The sequence below is a fragment of the Talaromyces marneffei genome, chromosome 2 (assembly GCF_009556855.1).
Source record: "Talaromyces marneffei chromosome 2, complete sequence".
In the NCBI taxonomy this organism is placed as follows: Eukaryota; Fungi; Ascomycota; class Eurotiomycetes; order Eurotiales; family Trichocomaceae; genus Talaromyces; species Talaromyces marneffei.
Window position 1 is genome coordinate 3,818,844 of NC_072349.1, and position 21,854 is coordinate 3,840,697.

General features: G+C 43.9%; 6 protein-coding genes across 6 annotated transcripts; 4 read left to right on the top strand and 2 right to left on the bottom strand.

The window, feature by feature from the left end:
• Positions 1-139: 139 nt before the first annotated feature.
• Positions 140-2,207, top strand: EYB26_003730 (uncharacterized protein; the record flags this gene model as incomplete). The annotated part of the gene is made up of 7 exons (XM_054263024.1): positions 140-221; positions 465-494; positions 593-756; positions 825-1,137; positions 1,209-1,511; positions 1,573-1,823; positions 1,881-2,207. The coding sequence occupies 7 exons, from the start codon at positions 140-142 to the stop codon at positions 2,205-2,207; spliced, it is 1,470 nt and encodes a 489-aa protein (XP_054118999.1).
• A 3,798-nt stretch (positions 2,208-6,005) lies between these two features.
• Positions 6,006-7,433, bottom strand: EYB26_003731 (uncharacterized protein; the record flags this gene model as incomplete). The annotated part of the gene is made up of 4 exons (XM_054263025.1): positions 6,006-6,083; positions 6,150-6,249; positions 6,303-7,073; positions 7,138-7,433. 4 exons carry the CDS (start codon positions 7,431-7,433, stop codon positions 6,006-6,008), a joined length of 1,245 nt encoding a protein of 414 aa, XP_054119000.1.
• A 443-nt stretch (positions 7,434-7,876) lies between these two features.
• On the top strand, positions 7,877-8,779 carry EYB26_003732 (uncharacterized protein; the record flags this gene model as incomplete). Its single annotated transcript, XM_054263026.1, has 1 exon — positions 7,877-8,779. One exon carries the CDS (start codon positions 7,877-7,879, stop codon positions 8,777-8,779), a length of 903 nt encoding a protein of 300 aa, XP_054119001.1.
• An 829-nt stretch (positions 8,780-9,608) lies between these two features.
• EYB26_003733 (uncharacterized protein) lies at positions 9,609-10,649 on the top strand (the record flags this gene model as incomplete). The annotated part of the gene is made up of 4 exons (XM_054263027.1): positions 9,609-9,671; positions 9,720-9,762; positions 9,826-10,007; positions 10,065-10,649. 4 exons carry the CDS (start codon positions 9,609-9,611, stop codon positions 10,647-10,649), a joined length of 873 nt encoding a protein of 290 aa, XP_054119002.1.
• A 1,392-nt stretch (positions 10,650-12,041) lies between these two features.
• Positions 12,042-12,840, bottom strand: EYB26_003734 (uncharacterized protein; the record flags this gene model as incomplete). The annotated part of the gene is made up of 2 exons (XM_054263028.1): positions 12,042-12,734; positions 12,787-12,840. 2 exons carry the CDS (start codon positions 12,838-12,840, stop codon positions 12,042-12,044), a joined length of 747 nt encoding a protein of 248 aa, XP_054119003.1.
• Positions 12,841-18,967: 6,127 nt separating this feature from the next.
• Positions 18,968-20,791, top strand: EYB26_003735 (uncharacterized protein; the record flags this gene model as incomplete). Its single annotated transcript, XM_054263029.1, has 1 exon — positions 18,968-20,791. One exon carries the CDS (start codon positions 18,968-18,970, stop codon positions 20,789-20,791), a length of 1,824 nt encoding a protein of 607 aa, XP_054119004.1.
• Positions 20,792-21,854: the final 1,063 nt, after the last annotated feature.

Below are 21,854 nucleotides of genomic sequence, written 5' to 3' on the forward strand. Positions count from 1 at the left end.
CTTGATATCAAAAGGGTCTTAATCGAGATGGAAACGTCCATAAAGACTAGGTTAGGCGCGAATGTCAATCGTTTCATGACAATCGAGTGGCCATCTAGGCACTTTGTGTTAACAGAATAGATGACGGAAAGGTTCTACGATGCGTTGGGCCCGTCCAAGCACCTGGGCCTTACCCAAGACGCCCAGCAGTATCGCCCCGAGCCATGTGTGGAGTAATGCAGGTTAGCAAACCCATCGTTTTCTGTCAAAGTTTCTCCTTTGAACGGGAGAGTAGGAATTTGCCTGACTTCTCATCTCATTCGAGACAGATCAGGACCCCGTTCCGCCTGAGAAGTAAACCTGGACCGGCTGGACCTTCACCCAGTACTGGCTTTCAGATTTAGTCACCGTATCAACCTGGTCCGCATCAATTGCTGCGTTGGCTTCAGGTTTGTCAGCAACAGATACCGTATTAATAAATCTAGTCGCAGCGCTGTGTAATGCTATTCCAACAGGTGAGTTTGTTCTATATGGAGAACTGTTCAAGGATAATACCTGGGTGTATCCGGTAATTTTGTCCTAGGAGGCTGACCGCCATGATTGCGAAATCTAGTTCTCAACGGTGGGGTAGGCGCAGATCTGCATGTCCCCTTTCCCGTTGCCATTCGTGCAAGTTATGGAACATATTTTGGCTATTTCTGCGTCGCTTCGAGAGCTATCCTGGCGCTATTCTGGTTCGGCGTCCAAAGTTCTTACGGAGGGCAGTGTGTGACTCCAGTGAGTGACCAAGAGCTTATCCTCATTTTTAATCGTTTTCGTCCGTTGAACCGAAACAATGTATCCAGATCATCACCGCTATTTGGCCCAGTTATGCAAAACTTCCAAACCACCTTCCCGAATCGGCAGCCATCACCACTCAAGGAATGGTGTCTTACGTGATATACCATGTGGCCCAGGCACCTTTCTTGTTTATTCCGACCCATAGACTACAATACATGTTCATCTTCAAATCAGCCCTCGTTCCACCCATGGCATTAGCTATGGTAATTTGGATCAGCGTGGAAGCTGGAGGCGGAAGTGACTTGTTTCATGCAGCACCCACCGTGCATGGTTCTGAGCGGGCCTGGTTGTGGTTGATGAACATGACCTCAATTACTGGTATGCACTGCGCGTTGAGGAGCCACCTTTATCATTCCAAAGAGGAATCAGTAAGCTAATAACGGAAATAGGTGGTTTCTCGACCCTGGCGGTCAATATATCCGACTTTTCTCGCTTTAGCAAGAAACTGGGCAGCCCCGTTAGGCAACTTCCTATAATCCCCTTATTCAAGGTTATCACTGGACTTTTTGGCATTATCGCCGCCAGTGCTTCACAAAGAGTTTACGGTACAATCCTATGGAGTCCCCTACAAATCATTAATCAGTGGCAAGGGTCGCCTGCGAGTAGGGCGGCAGCTTTCTTCTGCTCGTCTCTGTGGTTCCTAGCGCAAATTTGCAACAATATATCTGCCAATTCCTTCTCGTTTGCTAACGGTATGTTATATAAACCCCATTAAGAGTGGCAAAGAAAGCTTACAGATATTAAATAATCAAGACTTGACAACGATGTGCCCCAAATGGGTCAATATCAGACGTGGAATGGTTGTATGCATGCTGATTGGAGGCTGGGCGCTATGTCCTTGGATTATCATCAAGAACGGCAAGACATTTCTCAGTTTCATGGGGGCCTATTCTATCTTCATGGCCCCGATTGCAGGCATCTTGTTCTGCGATTACTGGTTGATCAAACACCGCAAATACGACGTTCCAGCCTTGTATGATCCCCGGGGAATCTATTACTATCAAGTATGTAGCTATTCGGATCCGCTCCCTTGCCGGAGGCTTAACCTAATTTTTCTCTAGTTTGGAACCAATTGGCGTGCTCTTGCGTGCAATTTGGTGGTTATAGTCCCATTGTTACCAGGCCTAGTCAACGCCGTTACGCCTAATACTACTCACATCAATATCGGGCTGAGACATTTGTATTCAATCAACTATCTGTACGGCTTCTGTCTATCAACAGCACTGTATTTTGCATTAAACTATTTCTGGCCACATCGCGGCACTCTTATTCCTGCTGTGGTACCCGGAGTGGTAGTTGCTCATATGGCGGCGGTAGATTCTGATGTTGAAACGATGCCTCCTGTGTTGGAAGATAAGATGACTCAGCATTCGGAGAAAGCTGACTGATAGTTACTTGTGTTGACGATAGGTCCTCGATTATATCGTCGCGAGTCGATGAAGATGTTGCACACATCTCATGATGTTCTGTACATCCATTCTATAGTTAATTTCCTACGTGTTCATAACACCCAACAGATCTTGTCCGGAATGAAAACGTTTCATCCCCTAAGGCAAAGCGAGGGCCAGTAGCAGCTCTGTAAAGGGTAGATTCTTACCTACTGATGAGATGGGAGAACGCTCTGAGTACTATCAGGAGAAAGGGGCAACCAAATAGCCTCCAAAGGCTTCCTCTCGGCTTAGTAGGTCAACTGACTTTACTTGGATTAATCAGTAATATTGGACCGTCTCACTTCACACAATCCTTTTTCCCAGCTATATTCTAGGTAAGCTAGGTAACCTAGGTAGTATGCATGTGGATATTTGGTCTAATTGCTAATTCAAGCATTTTATGACTGCATGCACGTACTGATTAGGTATATAGCACTTATCGGGCTATGACAGACAATTTTAGGGTATTATGCATATGAAAGTAATATTAGGAATTCGTCGATGGTAGGAGTGGTGAAGGACACGAATTGAATATTTAATACTGTCCACAGATACTGTAACCCATAATGCGTGGCTAAACAGTAGTGAGAATTTGAGTGGGACGCTGTAATGTATTGTATTGTGTGTCTACCTAAGAGGGAAAATTAGTTAACTAACTATCTGGCACAGGTGGCCACCTTACATAATTGTGTGTAGATGTCACGGACCTGGATCCACCTTAGTTAAACAGTGTTGTGTCGAGGTACGCTAGGCTTGGTTGAACCACACAAAGGTTCCTAAGTTGTCGTCGATGGAGTGGCTTGAGTAAACAAAGTAACAATAGTCGAACTGGTATCTGGAAGTCTGAGCGTAACTAAGATAGAAGAGATCCCCCGTACAGCCTGGTGCCCGTACGAGTTAGAATGCCTTGCTGACTCTCACTATCAAAGTCTAATATCAAGTGACTTAGATTAAAGAGCTATGAAGAACTAAATACATGATGGTGAATGAGTGTCCTTATATATCCAGTCCTCCCTGTTCCGTATATTTTATATTATATACTTTATACTCATTCCTGAGTATCCCATAGTAAGTATATAATATACTATCCAATCACGTTCCTTCATAAGATATACTTCGTATCTTATCGTTGTCTTTGTGGTTTCGAGTATATCTTTGGTCACGTGATTTCTGTAGTCCAATTATCTTTCTTGGGTTTTCCGTTTCTATTGTCCAATCGTTCCTTCCGGTCTGTTTCTTATATCGCGTAGCATATGCAGGTGATTGGTTTCGTAACAGTAGAACTGTGCGCGCTATTTTAGTAAGGAGGTCTCTTGGCAAATCCTTGTAATGAAGACCGGTTGATATCCAATGAGAGCAGCTGAGTGGATTTATGCGCTGCAATAACCGTATCCGGGATAGCCGTAAAATAACGTCTGTCAAGTAGTTAGTTAACTACCGTCCTTCGCCTGATACCTAGAACCACCTGCTGCCTGATTTTGATGAGTTATCATACAAAATATTTTGAAGCTTTACAGCACCATGTGATAATAAAATATAATAAATTTTTGTTGTAGCACTAAATGAAATATAAGAAATCGAATAAGCATAAAAATTAGTCCCGAAAACGCGCAGGGGGCCGGATCGTGCGGCCCCTACGATTTGTAGTAAAAACCACCCCATTATCCTCTGTATGAGCCTGAGGCTGCGCTTTTGGCTTTACTTGCTTGGAAACTTGCTTAGTTACCCTTTTTGGAGCGCTTGGAGTTGCTAGAACATCATTTTGAAGCTGTAAATGAGCTAACTTAGCAAGTTCTTGCTCGTCCTTGAGGCGTTGTTTTTCCTTAGCCTCTTGCAGGCGCTGTTCTCGCTTTTCTTGCCGGATTTGAGCTCTCTCAGCCTTTTCTTGCTCTTTGGCTTGCTTTGTAAGTTGTTGTTGAAGCTTTTTATCATCTTTACGAGCCTGCTCCTGCGTGGCTTGCTCATCCTTTTTAAGTATATTATCCCGCGCTTGCTGCACCTTTGACGGGCTCATAAAAAGTGCTCCACCCTCATTTTCTGTAGGAATATCGAATAATAAAAGCTTTCCTTTGGTTGGGCGCTTTTTTGCATGAATAAGAGCTCTTTTTAGGCCTTCATTTTCAGTTTTAAGTAGAATATTCTCCGTAGAAAGATGGAGCATTGTATCCTTGAGCTGTATCGCTTTTTGATCATATATATCCTCAACAATGCTTTTCATAAGCTTCATAAGCCGTCTCCAATCCTCAGCGGGGATAATTGAAGTTGTAGAATCGCTAGATGAGGGCCGGCTCTCAATTTTCTTGGTAAATTTTTGTATGACAAGATCCGGATTGAAGGGATATAAACCAGTATGCTTGAATGCTGAGAGTATATTCTCGCTTGTAAAAGTAGCCTCCCAACTCGCCCACAAAAGCCTAAAAAAGTCCCGTTTTGTAAGCCGGGTGAAGCCCTGGCAATCATTTATAAAGCGCCTCAATTGCTCCGTATAAGCCGTAGAAAGAGGTGAGAAAATAGCGACATCAAGAGGCTGTAAAGTATGTGTTGAATGAGCTGGGAAAATTGCCAATAAAATTCGATTCGAATCACAGTAGTTAATAAACTTCATTGTGACGTGGGATCCATGGCCATCGAGAATCAAGAGCCGCCATCCCCGGCTTGCTTGGGATTTGGTCTCTTTATCAAAAACATTGACTAACCAGGCGAATCCAACCTCATTATTGGTCCATCCTGACTCTGAGGCTGTAAAATGGCAGCGGTGTTGGTTAGGATCAAAGTCTTGAAGCCATGAATCCTGTAAATCGCCTGATTTGGCCATATAGCAGCAGGCGATATAGCAGTTCCATTGGCACAAATACAGCCAATTGTAGTTATCCATTCCCGGTTTCCATCCTGTAGGTGTTGCTTATATCCTCCTTGCTCATATTTGCGCCGGGTAAAGATTCTTCGCTCTTTGGTGCTTACACCAAGCATAAAGCCTTTCTCATCCATATTATAAATTTGATCTGGCGTAAGATTATATTGCTCGATTTTCTGGCCAATAAGCTCAAAATATAATGTATATTTGTATGCTGAATCTGCCTTCTTTCTATCCGAATCGAGGCCTTTAGAATAGCGAGAAATAACCTTATCCGAATGAGCCTTGAGCCAGCGTGAGGCCCAGTTTTTGCCAGGCTCTTTACCAGAGATCTCTCTTGCAAAGTTCTCCAACATGGAATTTGTAGGTGGCAGGCCGCGCTCGGTGAGTTGATTTATCCATTTTATAAGCGCTCTCGATTGCTCCTTGCTCAGTAATCGTTGGTTGTTGTATTGTGCTTCTTTTGAGCCTGTAACCCCGCAAAAACGCTTTGACAGATTTGAAGGGTCAACACCATATGTTCATGCTACCAAACTGATATTGGGCTTTTCTCCTGGCTTCAAGGAGCGTAACGCTTCGAGTGCGAGCTCATATTGACCCATATTGCAATCATTGATTTGACGCGGTTAGAATTCTCCGTGATTTTTCGCGATTTGGAGCAAAATCAGGTATCAGGTGGGTCTAGGTATCAGGCGGTGAAGGACGGTAGTTAACTAGTCCACTATTTATGCTTAGTAACGGCATGGTTCGTGTACAGCATTTGATTGAGTCAGAATCTGAATAGAACGAGGCGTAACAGGACAGTTTTATTTTTTTTCTCTTACTTTTTCATTTCTTCTTTTCATGACATGATAACCTTGGAGTGTATAGGAAGCTTTTCACTTGACGTAATGGATCGTACCCTATCCGGAAGGATGATCAAAAGCGGCAATATTGCACTGGTGCATAATTCGAGGACCATAAGACTCCGGAAACTCAGTCTAGTTAGGAGTTATCATGTCAGTACTGGTATAACCAGATATCCAATTAGAACCAGAGGAACTCACAATGCTATGCCACAGTGCCCTATTATACCAAAGAATGACATCTTGCTCCTTATGTGGGTGTGGATAGATGTTTTCCGGGGAAAGAACAGGACTCATAATTCTGCAAATGACCTCGTCAGCGTTTGATATTTGTGAACAGAGTGAGAAACCTACCGATGCATAAATGCTCTAACCTCCTTCAGATCACTCAAGACCTTCTCTTCGCCGTCCGGTCCGTCTTTGAGATACAACTTGAACGCGCCCTGCCCGTGAACTTGCAACGATTTCTCGCCCGTCACTGGATTCGTCCAGACCATGGGATAAATACAAACATTATCTTTTGTCCACGGTGACAGCTTATCCAGGGGCATCTCACATCCTTCTGTTTCGAGAATATGCCCTAGTTGAACACTTCGAGCTGTAGACATCCATTGAAAGGCATGTGGAGCATATTCTATACGACTATGCATCACGATCTGACGCATATCTGGATCTAACAGCTCTAATGCACGCGATCCAGAAACCATAGCCCTAGCTCCTGGTGCAATTTTCATAGTCTGACCGGTTCCATCACCCCAGTGTACGGTAACATCAGGACCTTTGGGTGTTCGTACAGCAAGTAAACAACCCACTCTCGGTGGGGGGATGTTGTACAGTGAACCATCCCAATGCCATTGATAAAACCGGCTGGCGCCCAGATCACGCTCTTCTTGAGGAATATGGGGCGGGATGTGGAAGTCAACGTGATCGATACCTTTCACTTTGAACCCAGGAGGGAAATCAAAGTGGTTTGTTGGAACCTCACCGCGGCCGAGAATGTGTACTTGAGGTTGTGCGTTGATAGCTGGTCGATTGGGGAGACCATAGATGGTCACGCCGTTTTTGTAGAGGAGGACTGGATCAGCACCATGGGCAAAGCCGCCTGTATTTTCATCGGGATCGAAGCTATTGGTTTGTTAGACACCTACTTACTTTAAAGTCTCATGAAAATTCTCAGGGGAAACTATACCACGCAGTCAGTCGATACTGCTGCTTTGGCATCAACATATCCTGCTGCTCCTTGAAAACAAGTAGTTTATGCTTGTGAAGGGCATCGGAAATCAACTCAAAATCTGCACTAGTAAAATTATTCAAATCGATACCGCAAACCTCAGCACCAAAGTCTACCTTGCTTCCAGCGGGATGTTGGATAGGGACAATCTTTCCATTGCTTCTACTCGTTTTCGGGGGTGTGTATACCTCTCTCGTGGTGATGACTTTTGGTATTTCGACTTCTATAGTCGATGCTGGGACGGTGAAAACCATGTTGGACACGTTTTGACCGGCAAATCAAAATCTGTTGGTGATGCAGCCAATTGATAGTTTAAAAAGTGAGATGAATGCTATCTGACTTATAAACCCCTCACTCTATATTAGACCACTGTCTCATCCCATATTTCGAGTCGTTAATGCACGGCCGAGCTATGTTTTTAATTGCATTTAGATACTTTCCGTGATCTATCTGCTCGTTAACTACTGCCCATCTCATCTTGCAGCTGAAAGTGATTAACATTAACCTTATCAATTTCACAATCACAGCCGTACAACTCGGCCGACCCCAATTGATATTCAGTAGAGAATAATGCTTGTTGTAATGTAAAAAAAAAAAACAAAAAAATTGATAGAAAAGAAAAAACGAACCAAAAATAATTACCCTCTCAATGGTTGAAACTCCTCTTATCACACAGCACCTCTCTCAGCACCTCAAAATGTCCTCCCCATCGACATTCTCCTATATCCAAACTTCAAACGGAACAAAAGTCCACATAATCGAAGCCGGCAATCAACTCGGTCCCTTAATAATCCTTCTTCACGATTTAGGCGGCTCAACAGAGACATTTACCCCGCTCCTACCTTATCTATACCCAGAGACAAATAGACTCGTATCTGTAGACCTTGAAGCGTTCGGAAAGACTGGCCTATCATCACCAGACGTCCATATCTCTATACCTCGATATATCGATGACTTGGACTCTATTGTGGCATCTCTACAGGGATCTGAAAGGAAGCAAGACGGAGAGGACAGCCCGCGGAAAATTGTCATCATCGGACACAGCCTCGGATCGACCATTGCAATGCATTACGCGGCTGAACACCCGATGACAATTAGCGGTCTTGTGCTCCTTGGAGCCGGACGATCAATTGCCCATATACCAACTGCTAGAGAACGGATGTTAAGTTTGGCAACGAAAGCGAGGACAGAAGGCATATCTGCCGTGGCGGATGTAGCTGCTATATCTAACTTTCCTCCGCCTGACCAATGGCCGTCAACCACAACCATCAAAAAGCAAGAAGAACTACACGAGACTGTTCGCCGGGCAGTGATGAATTGTGAAGCAGAAGCATACGCAAAAGCATGCGAGGCAGTCGCCGGTTTGGACCATTTGGATCCCGAGTACGGTAATATCACTGCACCGGCATTATTGCTAGCAGGATCTGGAGATGTAATTTCTCCACCGGATCGATCTATGGGATTGAAAGACTTGATTGGATGTAATGCCAGGGTAATGATTCTTGATGGTGTTGGACATCAGATGGTTTTGCAAGACTTGGATTGGTGTGTCAGGGAAATTAGGGGTTTGCTTCGTGAGGTGGGAATGGACGGGATATGAATTCATTGCATGTTCGAGACAGCTGGATTAGACACCACTTTCCCCGCGAGCATGAAAGATATCTTGAATTGTGTACAGATGGCTGAAGAGAGAACAGATGCACCTCAGCCAGACGTGCGTGTAAAATGAGCTTTTCCGTGTTAGGAATGATGACCACATATGCAACTAGGTATCTTCTCTTACCGTAAAGAAATCCTAATTTTGTGTATCTGTGATTAAGTAACCCCCCTACCAAGTTTGTCTAACCCCAGGCCTTTCTGAGAGGCATATTGACAACTTTTCCAATCTAACTCACCATTTGGGCAGTGTCCCATTCCGCCTTCCCGAGCTCTTCTCCCAAAGTATCTTAAATAGCACCCCAACATTAAATCTAAGGCCGCGTAGTTCTTAACCAGTCAATCACCCTTTATCGTCGGACTTCTCTCCGTATAATCTACACGGCCAATTCCGCTTTGCTGTCGGACATACCCGTGATCTCTCCCATGTAAACACTGATGGTGAAGGACAGCTATAAACCGAGAAAGCAACAGGAAAATAAAGACGGCCGAATGATCAGATAACGAATATTTTTCCAGTCTCGACATTATTAGTCGGAAGTAATGAGAAATATTGGGCTCTTGATAGACCGTATTTGGTTTATTAGTACAGCTTATTCAATGGAACAGATTTCGGCGTTGGACGGCCGAGACGGCTTGAGATAACGCGAGGTGAAGCCTGGTTTTAGGTCCATTGTGATATATAAGCGAATCACCTACATGACAATCGAGCCACGCATCTAATACCTAGGTATTCAGCGCTCTATCATTAGACAAGAAGATAGATAGCCAGAATGGATGAAACAACCTCTTTCCAGGTAACCGTTTTACCACGGGGATCCGAAGCGAAGTACAATGTAAGGCGTCCATAATTTGTATCATGTTAAGAAACTAACTTTGATTAGTTCGGCGCAGTCATTACAGGAGTTGACTTGAATGATATCTCTGGTAATCAACTCTATACCTTGATGATGCGGGGAAAACAGGGGGGGGGAAGTTAACAGCACACAGACGACGACCCCGAACGTCTCAAAGCCGCCGTATGGCGACACAAAGTCGTCATTATAAAAGATCAATCAAATCTCGACCCAAAGAAGCAATGGGAATTAATCACTAGACTAGATCCAAAAGCGAAGGATGGACACAGCCATGGAAGCATTGACAAGTTCCGCGCAAAGGGAGGTTTGTTAGCAGTATGTTCTCCTGTCAAATATTCATATGTCTCAGACTGATAAGTCCATGCGATATAGCAAGGAAGAGAAGTCGTCGGCATCCCCGGCGCCGAAAACGTGCGTCTAATAGGCAAAGGCTTCCAAGGCACAGATCACTACGGAATCAAAAACCACACCGTCGAACGCGGATTGAGCAATGATTTCCACGCCATCCCGCCCTCTACAAGCGATTTAGAGAATGGAATAACCCGCTTCCAGAGATGGCATATCGATGCTCCGCTATATGACCGTGATCCGACATGGTTCACATCCCTACGATGCATCAAACTCCCCCGTGGGGATGATCTCACGATTGAACGGGCTGATGGGTCAGGGCTGAATATGAAATGTCCGCCTGGGCGGACGGCGTTTTTCAGTACATCGCAGCTTTACAGCTTGTTAACGCCAGAGGAGAAGAAGTTGGTGGATCATAGTTGGGTTGAGTATGCGCCGTATCCGTATAAGTGGATTCAGCGTTGTAAGGGGAATAGTAATGGGTTGGGTCTTGCAGCTGGGGGGGAACGTTTGTCGATTGAAGAGTTAGGGGAATTTGATCCTGCGGCTGTGAAGAAGGTTGGTCATTCCACACCCTTCTTCCCAATGGAGAAGATGCTCATAAAGTAGCAGTATCCAATGGTATAGGTAAACCCCCTCACAGGAGAAAAAGCCTTCCAAGTCCACGGTATCTGTGCCCGACATCTCTTCCTACGCAGCAGCAGCTCCGAACCCCCCCCCCCCCCCCCCCCCCCCGGGTCATTGAAGACGTAGAAGGAATTCGACGCTTCGTCTTGAATATCCAAAGGCGGATCTTGAGACCGGAATACATCCTGTTAGCTCCTGTAGAGGAAGGGGATATGCTTATATGGCATAATTATGGACTGTTTCATTCTGCGATTGATTATCCAGCAAAGCTGGGGCCGAGAACAATGCATCAGGCTAATATTTCTGGGAGTATTGGGCCGAGAGGGCCTGTAGCTATTGATGTGAAGACATAGCTGTCACGATACTTAGAAGTTACGAACAGGAAGTCCGGTATTTGTTGTGTTATATACTGTTCCGCGGAGGAGCTGATGTCAACCGTACAGGATATTGTAAGGACTGAATCTATCACGATATCTCGCCAGTCAATTAGCATATGCAAATATGTCGCAGTTCCAACCCCGGAGCCTGCCTTGGGTGTAGGCACTGCTTTTAACACCGAAGAATCCGCCGAGGACCTTCGTTGTATGAGTCATTCTACAAGGGAATAGCTTCATGTTTTGCTTTATTGATTGTTCTGTAGTTTGTGTTGCTCTGGGACCTTTGTATAGCTTTAGAGACCTGCTCTGCTAGGAATCAGGCCTAGGGGCAAGCTTGTATAGATTAGGATGGAGTGGGTTACAGAAGGCTTGTAGTAGCGGTTACTAGGCGGGAAGCACACCAAGTCTTCTAGGTTTGATCGAATGTATGGGTATGAGATTGTATGAAGATAATCGCTCGATCTTCGAAGAGTTCTTAGGAAGACTCGCACTCTATATACACAAGCGCTCAGGTGCCGATTGGGCACCGTGAGGGGTAAGGAATATCTAGATAGCGCTCTTGCCGCCTTTTCTCTTGACCCCTCGCTCTCCGCCAGAATTTAGAAATCCCGATCACTTACCCTAGGTATAATCGCTTGATGCGTAGGAGGAACGCTTATGAGGTCTTAATCCTATACCCACTATTACAGCGCATTCCCGATTATGTATTAATCAATGATTCTGCGCTCGATGTTCTTTGAAGCAAGGTTTGATCATTAACACGAGCGTACAAGCGGCGATAAGGTGCGTCAAATTGACACGCCAACACTGAAACTTCTACTTCGGATTTTGAAGATAATATGCATAGGCGGTATTAATGGTGAATATGGAAAATTTACGTTTTCACCAAAAATCGCATGTTGACCTGTGAGTACTAGGTAACACCTGGGAGTAATCTTGGGGGGCGGCTTGGCACGATTATCCATGTCTCTATTCTAAAGAATACACCACACCAGCTTTATGCTTTGGTTGCTTTATCCTGTTCAGTTTGCCCATTCTGCTCGGTCTTCCCATCCTTCAGACCAAGTAGTGGGAGCTCACGCTTCGCACCGGTACTCCCCATCATGCCCAATCGCATAAGCGCAGTAGCACCGGGGATGATCATATCAAAAGTCTCCTTTACCACCGTATATTGGAAATAACCCAAGCGAGCAATTGGCAGAGCCTTCTTGACATCCAGGATCCCATCAGTCAACACCTCATCCTTGATATGAATCGCAATCACTTTTCCAATCACGATATCGACGGTGCCCGTGGGTGGATTTCCTGGTAGTCGGATGGTAGAGTGATATTCACACTCGAATTTAACCGGTGATTCCCTTACCATGGGTACATCCATAAGAGTGGCTTGTTCCTTGGAGATGTATTGCGATGCCCGTTCGAATTCGTCGACACCATAGGGGACACCTTCGCCGGTTATGTTGACGGCTTCCCGCAAGTCCCAGGTGGCCATATTCCAGACGAAATGCTTCGTTTTTTCGGCATTAACAACGCTGTCTTTGCGGTCGCCGGTGAACTTTTGTTGCGCGGAGAACATTACATATGGTGGGTCAAAAGTGAGATTGTTGAATTGTGAGAAGGGGGCCAGGTTGTCAACCCCGTCTTTGTTTCTCGTTGATATCCAGCCAATTGGTCGGGGGACCACACATGCCTATATAAGTTGATCAGCTACAAATCGATTCACAGGAAAGGCGAATACATACCTTGAAAGGGTCATATTTCAGACCGTGCTCTGTTTTTCCGGGCTGGTAGTACATTTTCAGATGTGCAAAGACCGGTCGAGGGTTTGAGTTTCGAGATAATTTCAGAAGTCACTTAGCCTAGTACCCCCAGGGCTCTTATATACTTCCCACAACTTCTCTTTCCTTGTCAGCAAAAGGCTTTAGATGAGGGATAGATCATGATTGTATCTATGGATGACTCCTTTAATGCATGCCAAGCAAAATCCCTAGGGTTAGAGTTCCACTGTGGCGGTCGGAGATTTTCATTATATACTCCGAACGGCCTCCTCCAGCGCAGCCGTGCCCGATCTATATAAGATATCGATATCAGTCGTCTCCCTCTATTCGATACTAATAATTAACAAACCTTAATGTGAAATCTTATAAGTACTATTTAGTTATAATAACCATTGTACGAGGTAGAATTGATAGATATGCCCCACATTTAGGGTCTAAATACTACGGAGTAGAGAGGAATAGAGTACCGTATACGCTCTACGCTCTTTGTAATGACTGGGTAGGATGATAGTCCGAATAAGAGTGCATTAGCTACGGAACACTTGCAGAAGTGTTCACTAGGGAGATCCTATACACAGGATAGTAAGAGAGATATCGCAACAGTATGAGATTATACAAGAAAAATCTCTTGATCTCCTGACCCCAGATTGGGTGGGAATCTACGCGCTGATATACACGTTTGTATCTTCTGTCCCTTAGGTTGTTGCCCCTATTCTGACTATAGGCTCCACAGACTATCCGACCATACTATTACGGCTTGAGTTATGCGGGGAGGGGAGTGTTGTGGAAACTTTGCCTAACTTGCATAATGGGATCTGTCGACTAAGATTGCGGAGAAGTGATGATGAGGGTAGTCTAGATAGTATATGATAAGAATAACTTATATATAGGCAGTAAAATTAAAGACTGAAGTATTCCATCTCCCTCCAACACGCGAGCTTGGTTAAGAAAATCTTCTGTATCTACAAGGAACATTAAAGTTGTTGAACTCCCTGTCATTTTCCAATGGCTGAATTTTCTTAATAAATCAACGATTTTGAACAATGGGTTGGATTCTGACCTCCGCAACTGAATATTGCTCCTGATATTGTAAAAATATTAGAGGTGCTAAGCAATCCTCAAGAGCGTCATCACGGGGAAGTCTCGTAGTTGCACAGCATTAACTAACGAGTCGCCAACGCTGGAGCCAAAACGAGTGAAACAAACCCATATAATTCAATAGTTATATAGGACTATTGAGACATGTATTGTAGGCTCTGCTCCAATCGATGGGAGCTGAAATTCCATTGGATTAGGGTCGTATGAACCAGGGGTCGAATTGGATCCCTTTACTCTAAGTGGATGTATATACAATTGATGCTTTTGTTCAGTCATTTCCCCTTCTCTTCTACAGGTGTATTCAAGCTGATCGAAACTAGTATTGAGATTCATGAAGATTGAATGCTATAATATTATTAGGCAGAAATAGTCCGGTTACTTACTTATATTTGAAACTCGCGTATATATCTGATACCACTGTATCAACAATTGCTCGCACTCCTGCGCTGCTGCGTGCCTAAAAGATCTATGATTCTTATCTTCATATGCAGATGTACTAATGGGCCCTAGTATGGTGTAGGAAAGAAAATTATTTTTTAGAAACTCTCTGCGGAGGTTTAAGAGTGATGGTACTAGCAGGTGTATTCCTTGAATAGGTTGCTTCTATGTAGTAGAATCTTAGACTTATTTATGGCTTATATAAGTAGGCAGTAGACACAGAACACAGTACATTACATGCAGGACCAAGATGATCACAATGAATTTTGGAAACACACAGCCGCAGGACCAGATATCACAGGTTCTAAGGGGCCGGCTGCATTTATAATGCTTGGTAAGTTAACTACTCTAACAAAACTATAATGAGTCAAAATGTAAATCCTTCAGTCCAGCTTGTGTTAAAAAGTCTTTTGCGCTACGTTCAAGCGTTTTCATATCTGTTGTTCCATGATACATCCGGATCAGGGACATTGTTGAGATCTCTACGTGTTCGTCTGTCTGCCAATGGACTCAAGCATATAGTTAGTTATATCTGTACTCTTTTTATATAATTGGATTAAGAGCCATCAATATTGATTTTTCTATCAAAACCCCACCTACTATCAATTAACGAGGCTACATTCTAGCACAACCATAGTGGATTTGGCATATTCTGTAAGACTATGGACTGAATGCCAATGTGAATAGCCACTAGGTATATACTGGAGGCACGTGATCCACACTGACATCTGTTGGGATTACTGGTAGTCAGCTAGGTACCAGTAGCAAACACAATCTGTTTTAATGAATATGGACCGTAGAGCTGCATAATTTACCTATATATACAGCTTACCCAGTATACATAAAACTGTTAGTTATAATGAGGCCTTAGCCCTTCATGGTCAGGCTTCAAAGGACTAGTGATATCTGTGAATAGTATATACTAATATATTCTATCTACGAATACGTTCTCGTATCCCATTATTATACTACTATGCTCTTGCAGTGTAACGGAGCGAGAAAAGGTCAAGGTAAAACGTATGACATAGAAAACTAACAAGACGTGAGCTGAAGAGCGAAACTAAACTACAGGGGAGCAAGCCCGTATTTATGTCTGCGCAGGGCTTGCTCCCAGGCCTGATCCTGACGGAGCAGGTTTCCAAAACAATACAATGATCCCAAAGCAATACAAAGCAACAAAACAATCAACAAAGCACAACATGAAGCTATTCCCACATTGTATGACTCATATGACAAAGGTCTCCGGCGGATTCTTTGGTGTTGTCAAACCTCACCGCCTTGGCGTGTTCCGGAGCGCTTACACCTGGAGCCTGCTCCCAGGTTGGAACCGTGACATGCAGCCTCCTCTTATACTTTCCTTCTTATCACAGTTATAGTAGTCTTTATGCGAGAGAACCTGATAAGTAAGATATAATGTGCATTTGATAGTCTAAAGTGCTTTATAAAACTATGATAAGATGATACGCCTAGTGCAGTGGAGAGTTACCGTTATTTATTAGGTGTTAGGGTCCTTAAATGTGGGGAATATTCTATATCTACAAATATGGTGGCTCATTGTAATGATTACTATGGCGTGATAACAAGTGGACAAAGAAAAATATCCCTACTGCATAACCCAATAATATAGATACAGCACATTATCTGAGCTGTTGCCTGCTTTTACTAGTTACATAGTAGATTCGGCACTGAATGAACACTTTAAATTTTTATATTTTCCCTCTCATTTTCTGAATTAATCCTTCTAATGCTAGTTTATTTTATCATCATTCTTTTTATATTTATGGTTAACAGTTGGAGGGGTATTAATATCTCCTTCACACCCTGCGGTCATTCAAAGTGAAATCGTAGAAAATCCAGGAACTGACAAATTGATACATCACTGTCCACAAAATAAGAAAGTGGGAATTTATATTAGTAAATACAGTTATGGAAAGACACGGAGTACGCTATTTTTAAACTAGATACAGGCTGCAGCTAATATAAATCACTCCATGCAAAAGTTATCAAACCCGGTCGGGCATGAAGAACAACGACGTCGAGGCTTTTGGTTCCTCTCCAAGGTTAGCCAACAAGAAACAACTACACCACAAGCCGCTTTCCGGCCACCAACCTTGGCGAGCAAGTTGTTGGTTGGAACAGCCAGGATGATCCTGAAATGCCTTTCAATTTTTTACAGTTGCATAAGTGGATTTGGGTTGAACTGCTATCCGCAATCACACTGTTGACACCATTTGCATCGTCCGTTCTCTCACCTGCTATCGATAGCTTGATTGCAGAGTTCGGAAACAAAAACGCTATGGTCGGGTCTTTTACTGTAAGTATATACTTACTTGGCTACGTGGTTGGACCAGTCTTTGTAGCTCCGCTTTCTGAGATATATGGGCGCAAACCTATCTAGACTCTATTCCACGCATTTTTCTGCACATGGCAGATTGGATGTGCCCTTGCACCTAATATAGAGACTCTTATTGTTTGTCGGTTTTTCTGTGGTGTTGGTGGTGTCGCATGCTTAGTAGGTACGCCTCGTTTCACCAACTATAAAGGCTCTTGATAGCTGATCTCTTCCAAAGACCCTGGGAGGAAGCATCATCGGTCATCTCTTTCGTCTAGAAGAACGTGGCTTCGCTATAGGAATGCGGAACGTTGGCCCATTGATTGGCGAGTATCATACATTCCAGGAGTCATACAGTCTATTTACCTAAGATTAAGGCCCTACTATCGGTCCCCTACTTGGAGGATTCTTGGCATAGTGTGTTGGCTGGCGTTGGGACTTCTGGATAGTATTAATAGTGGCTACTCTGGTCACGGTACTTATTGCAATATTGCCGAAGGAGACGTGACACATGGTCCTTATCGACCGAAAGACGAAACGACTTTAAACAGAGTTAGAACAGAATAGACTTAAGAGCTGCTATCAAATTGATGGTTTTGGTAATGGAAGCACTACCAAGGTCATCCTCACCAGCCTGATTCGACCCCTGAAAATGTTGATTCTTTCACCTCACATATGTTTTCTTTCCCTATACATTGCCTTTGTGTTTGGGGTAGTTTACTTACTCTATACAACAATGCCGACAGTTTTTGGTGTGTCATATGGATTAACAACTAGTCAAAGTGGGCTAATATATATCGCTTTGGGAGTGGGCAATGTCTTGGGGTGGATGGTGGTGACTTTCTTTTCTGATATTATTGTCATTCGACTTGCAAGGTCTAACAACAATGTTTTCGAACCGGAGATGCGTCTTACCATTAGCGTGTATTTTGGAATATTCCTTCCTATCACACTATTTTGGTACGGTTGGAACTCCTTTCACCAATTGAACCTAGCGTCCACCATTATATCATTGATCCCGTACGGTTTTGGTATAATGGGGCTGTTATTACCTATCACCACATAGGTCCTAGTCGATAGCAATCCTGTTTATGCAGGAGTCTTGTGGGCGCTCTATTACCCATGTTTAGGGTTGGGCTGGGGGAACTCTTTATTAGGTTTCATTTGTGTTCTTATGATTCCATTGCCTGCTATGTTTTATAAATTTGGAGCTCGGTGGAGAGGGATCAGCGTTTTTAGAGGTGACTTGACGGGTAAGAATCGGGTTACGGTAGCGGTATCTTTGGTATTCAAGATACAGCGCCAACATCATCCATCCCCCGCTCAGCTAGAACCCGCTTCGGGGAGATAGGTTGTTGGGAGATATACTACAGAGTATATTATTAATTTATTTTGGATTATAACTAACTAACTAGTTAGTTACTATTCTTAATTAGGGCATTTTATTGCTCCAGGAACAGGAATAAGCACAACACTAGGCCTTTAAAGTTTATTATGTTAGTCACTTGCGGTGCTGGTGACCATCAACGTGTTGCGAACAAGTTGTCGGATTGATGGGTTTACTCCAGGCCAATCCTGAATAGTAGCTTACAAAGATGAAAAGAAGAATTGACTAGCAAGATTGTCCGTATTGAGTTCTCTCTGTCTGTCTGAATACATGAGGTTCCAAAGCCGGGTTTTTATAGACATCTGGTGAGCTGGTTTTATCGAATCCGGCATGTAGGGTTGACATCATTTGTGACCTATCATGAGGGGTAAAATTGGGGGCTATAAAGTAGAGCTTCTGATTGACTGCCTCATTTGACTGCCTCTGGATATCCGGATTATCTGACACAAGTTACAATAGACATTTCTGCCGATACTGCCCCTCTTTCTAGGTCAATGCGGAGAGTCTAAGGTAGTATGAGGACGTGTAGAGAGATAGTGAGATTATTATTTCCATCATGTTATGTTGGGACTCATGCAACCAGTGAGAACAGAACTAGTCAGTACCCACTGACATTGTGTAGCTACCCCTGCTCATGCATCATATCACATCACGAATCTTGAGGCCTCCTATGTTGCTTGGATAGGCTTAGTTCCCACGCTACATAAGAGCGGCACAAAATAATTAAAATATTCGGCTAAAAATAAGGAGCGATGACTAAGGCGGCGCAGTTTCACTCTTGTTATTCAAGACATACACTCTTGTAATCAGATTGGAGAGAGTTGTGGACCAACGAATACTAAGGGTTTGTTGAGACTGGGTTTCAACGCCAGTAATTGACTCCCTTCGAGATGAAAACCGTCGGGGATGGCGAAGGTGCCGACACGAGCGGATTCGATAATCAGGCACTTCATGACACTCCTCCCAGGGCTTGCCACTGCGCTCCTCAAAGTGTCAAGGATGGCAAGGACGGTGCAATTCAACTCACACATTCCATAGGGATGGAGCATGCCGCAAACAGGAAGGATACTGCTGCAACATCCGATATGACCAACATCGAGGAGCAGGCACCACATGGTACCAGCCTCAGAGCTGCCCAAAACGAAAAGGGCGACAACAAAGAACCAGGTACTCTCACAGATGGAGCAGAATACCCTACTGGATTCAAATTCGGGCTCATTATACTCGCGCTGAGCGCAGTGATAGTACTGGTCAATCTCGATATGAATATCGTCGCGACCGCTGTGCCAGCCATCACTGATCATTTCCATACGGTCGCAGACGTCGGATGGTATGCTGCAGCGTTTCGACTTACTCTCTGTGCATTTCAATTTATCTTTGGCAAGACGTACTTTCTTTTCCCCGTCAAATCGATATTTCTAACGGCGAATATTGTGTTCCTTTTTGGCTCAGCGCTTTGTGCAACAGCGACGTCCTCGACCATGTTGGTCATCGGGAGAGCAGTTACTGGATTGGGTGCCGCAGGGCTAAATGCTGGTCTCTTCAATATACTTGTGCAATCGATACCGCTGCAGGTACGACCTATTTGGCTCGGGCTAGGAAGTGGACTGGAAGGCGTTTCGATGCTGTCCGGCCCTCTCTTAGGAGGTATCCTTGTACAGTATGCAGACTGGAGATGGTGCTTTTACATCAATTTGACGCTTGGGTCTCTGGCTGCACTCCTTACGCTGTTCTGCATACATGACAAGCCAAAAACCACTAGTAGCGCGCAGATGACGACGACACAGAAGATTAGTGATATCGATATTGTGAGCAATCTAATCTTCATTCCCGCGATGGTAACTCTCTTCCTTGCGCTAAGTTGGGGTGGCACAAAGTATAAATGGGGATCTGGGATAATTATCTGTCTTCTCGTCACAGCAGGGGTACTCCTTATCGTCTTCGTTGTCAATCAATTCCGGCGGGGTGACCGTGCTGCCCTTCCACCCCGCCTCATGCGGCACCGAAGCGTTGCTGCCGGCTTTCTATTCATGTTGTTCATGAATAGTGCTGGCCAGTCTTTCGAATATTACCTTCCTACCTATTACCAGACAGTTCAAGGCTACACGCCAGCCCAAAGTAGCTATCTGCTATTGCCTTTCATTATTCTTGGATCCATCGGGGCTGTTCTCGCAGGCTTTTGTGTCAGCGAACTCGGGTACTATACACCGTTTCTGCTTGCTGGTACAGTAATTATGACAATAGGGGCAGGCCTGGTCACAACGTTGAACGTACACACCAACCTTGCCAAACTGATCGGATACACATGCATATGGGGCATCGGTTACGGCATCAGCTTTGGGATGTCATCGTTGGCTGTCCAGACCGTCCTAGCCCCTGATGATGTTCCACTTGGCTTGTCATTCATATTTTTCGCGCAGTCTTTCGGACCCTCACTAGCGATTGTCATTGGGGAACTGATCTTTCAGGCAAAACTAAATGCCAGTCTGATGTCCGTTAAAGGCGTGAATCTTTTAGGGATAAACGATGGTCTGAAAGAATTCGTTAAGAGTGTACCGCCTACGAAGGCAGAGGAAGTGCTCGAAATCATTAGCAATAGCCTCGATGGAGTATGGTATTTTGTGGTCTCTTTGGCTGGGGCCACCGTCATTGGGAGCCTATTGATGGAATGGCGTTCCGTCAAGCGAGAGAATGCTCAGGGATCCAACAATTAGAGTATATATAATCGCAAGATTGATAACTAGAGAGTAGAGATTGGCAATCTAGCACCTATTGGCTTATATGTTAAATTGTTCGAGAACGGAAATTGCAAAGTTGTCGGAAACTTCAGTTATGGATTGTTAGAGTATAACTAGGATAGTAATATTAACTAAAGAAGTTAATACATTCTAAGTATAAAGGCCTTCTAAATAAAAAAGTGACTTTGATATGCCTCCTAAAAACCCTTAGGACTCAAAAGGATGCCTAGTCTAATTTCCTCGACAAGCACGCGCAATTTCTTCCTTCCGGAGAACTGGTTGATAATGACTTTTCTATCAAGTCTATTGAATGGATCCCGCTGGATTACCTTTCCATGCATCCCTATTCTCAGAAACAGTCATTGGAGGGATCCGTTCCCCAGATACAGTCAATGGATGACACCCAAAAGTTCTGCGATAGAGTGTGCCAATCCCGACACAGGTACTCTTTTTCCTCAAAATCTGCATAGACGTAATTTGAATGATTGACTAGTTTCTCTAGTACAGTATCTCTGAAACACATAGTAGATTAGAATCTACTAGTTAACAGATGTTCATCACGGGGTATGATGATTTTTAGATAGTTCTGTCGAATTTTAGACAAGAACTTACCTATCGCAAATATTTAATATAATGGCCCATGTGCTCAATCTCGCCTTTATTACGGTTTTCCCCTACTCGCAATTCCAGTTTAGTGATTCGGTGTACCTTTGAAAGAATGTATCAATTTACATATCAAGCTTTGGTAATTGATATCATTGGATTTATGGCAGAATATACCACACAGTGAAGTTGATGAAGAACCGATGGAACATATCCTTATTATCATATATTCCTGCTAGTGTTATAGAGGGAAAAGGATGTAATGAGCGGTTAAGGCCATGAAATTTATGAGGTCGTGGATGAAAACCATACCTCGCTAGTACGTCGTAATACGAGTATGGTTACGTCGCGCACAACTTACAGTCGTACAAGGGTTTGATGACCGTTATTTAATCCTATAAATTGGTACGATACTATTTAAGTGTTGGATCTAGTT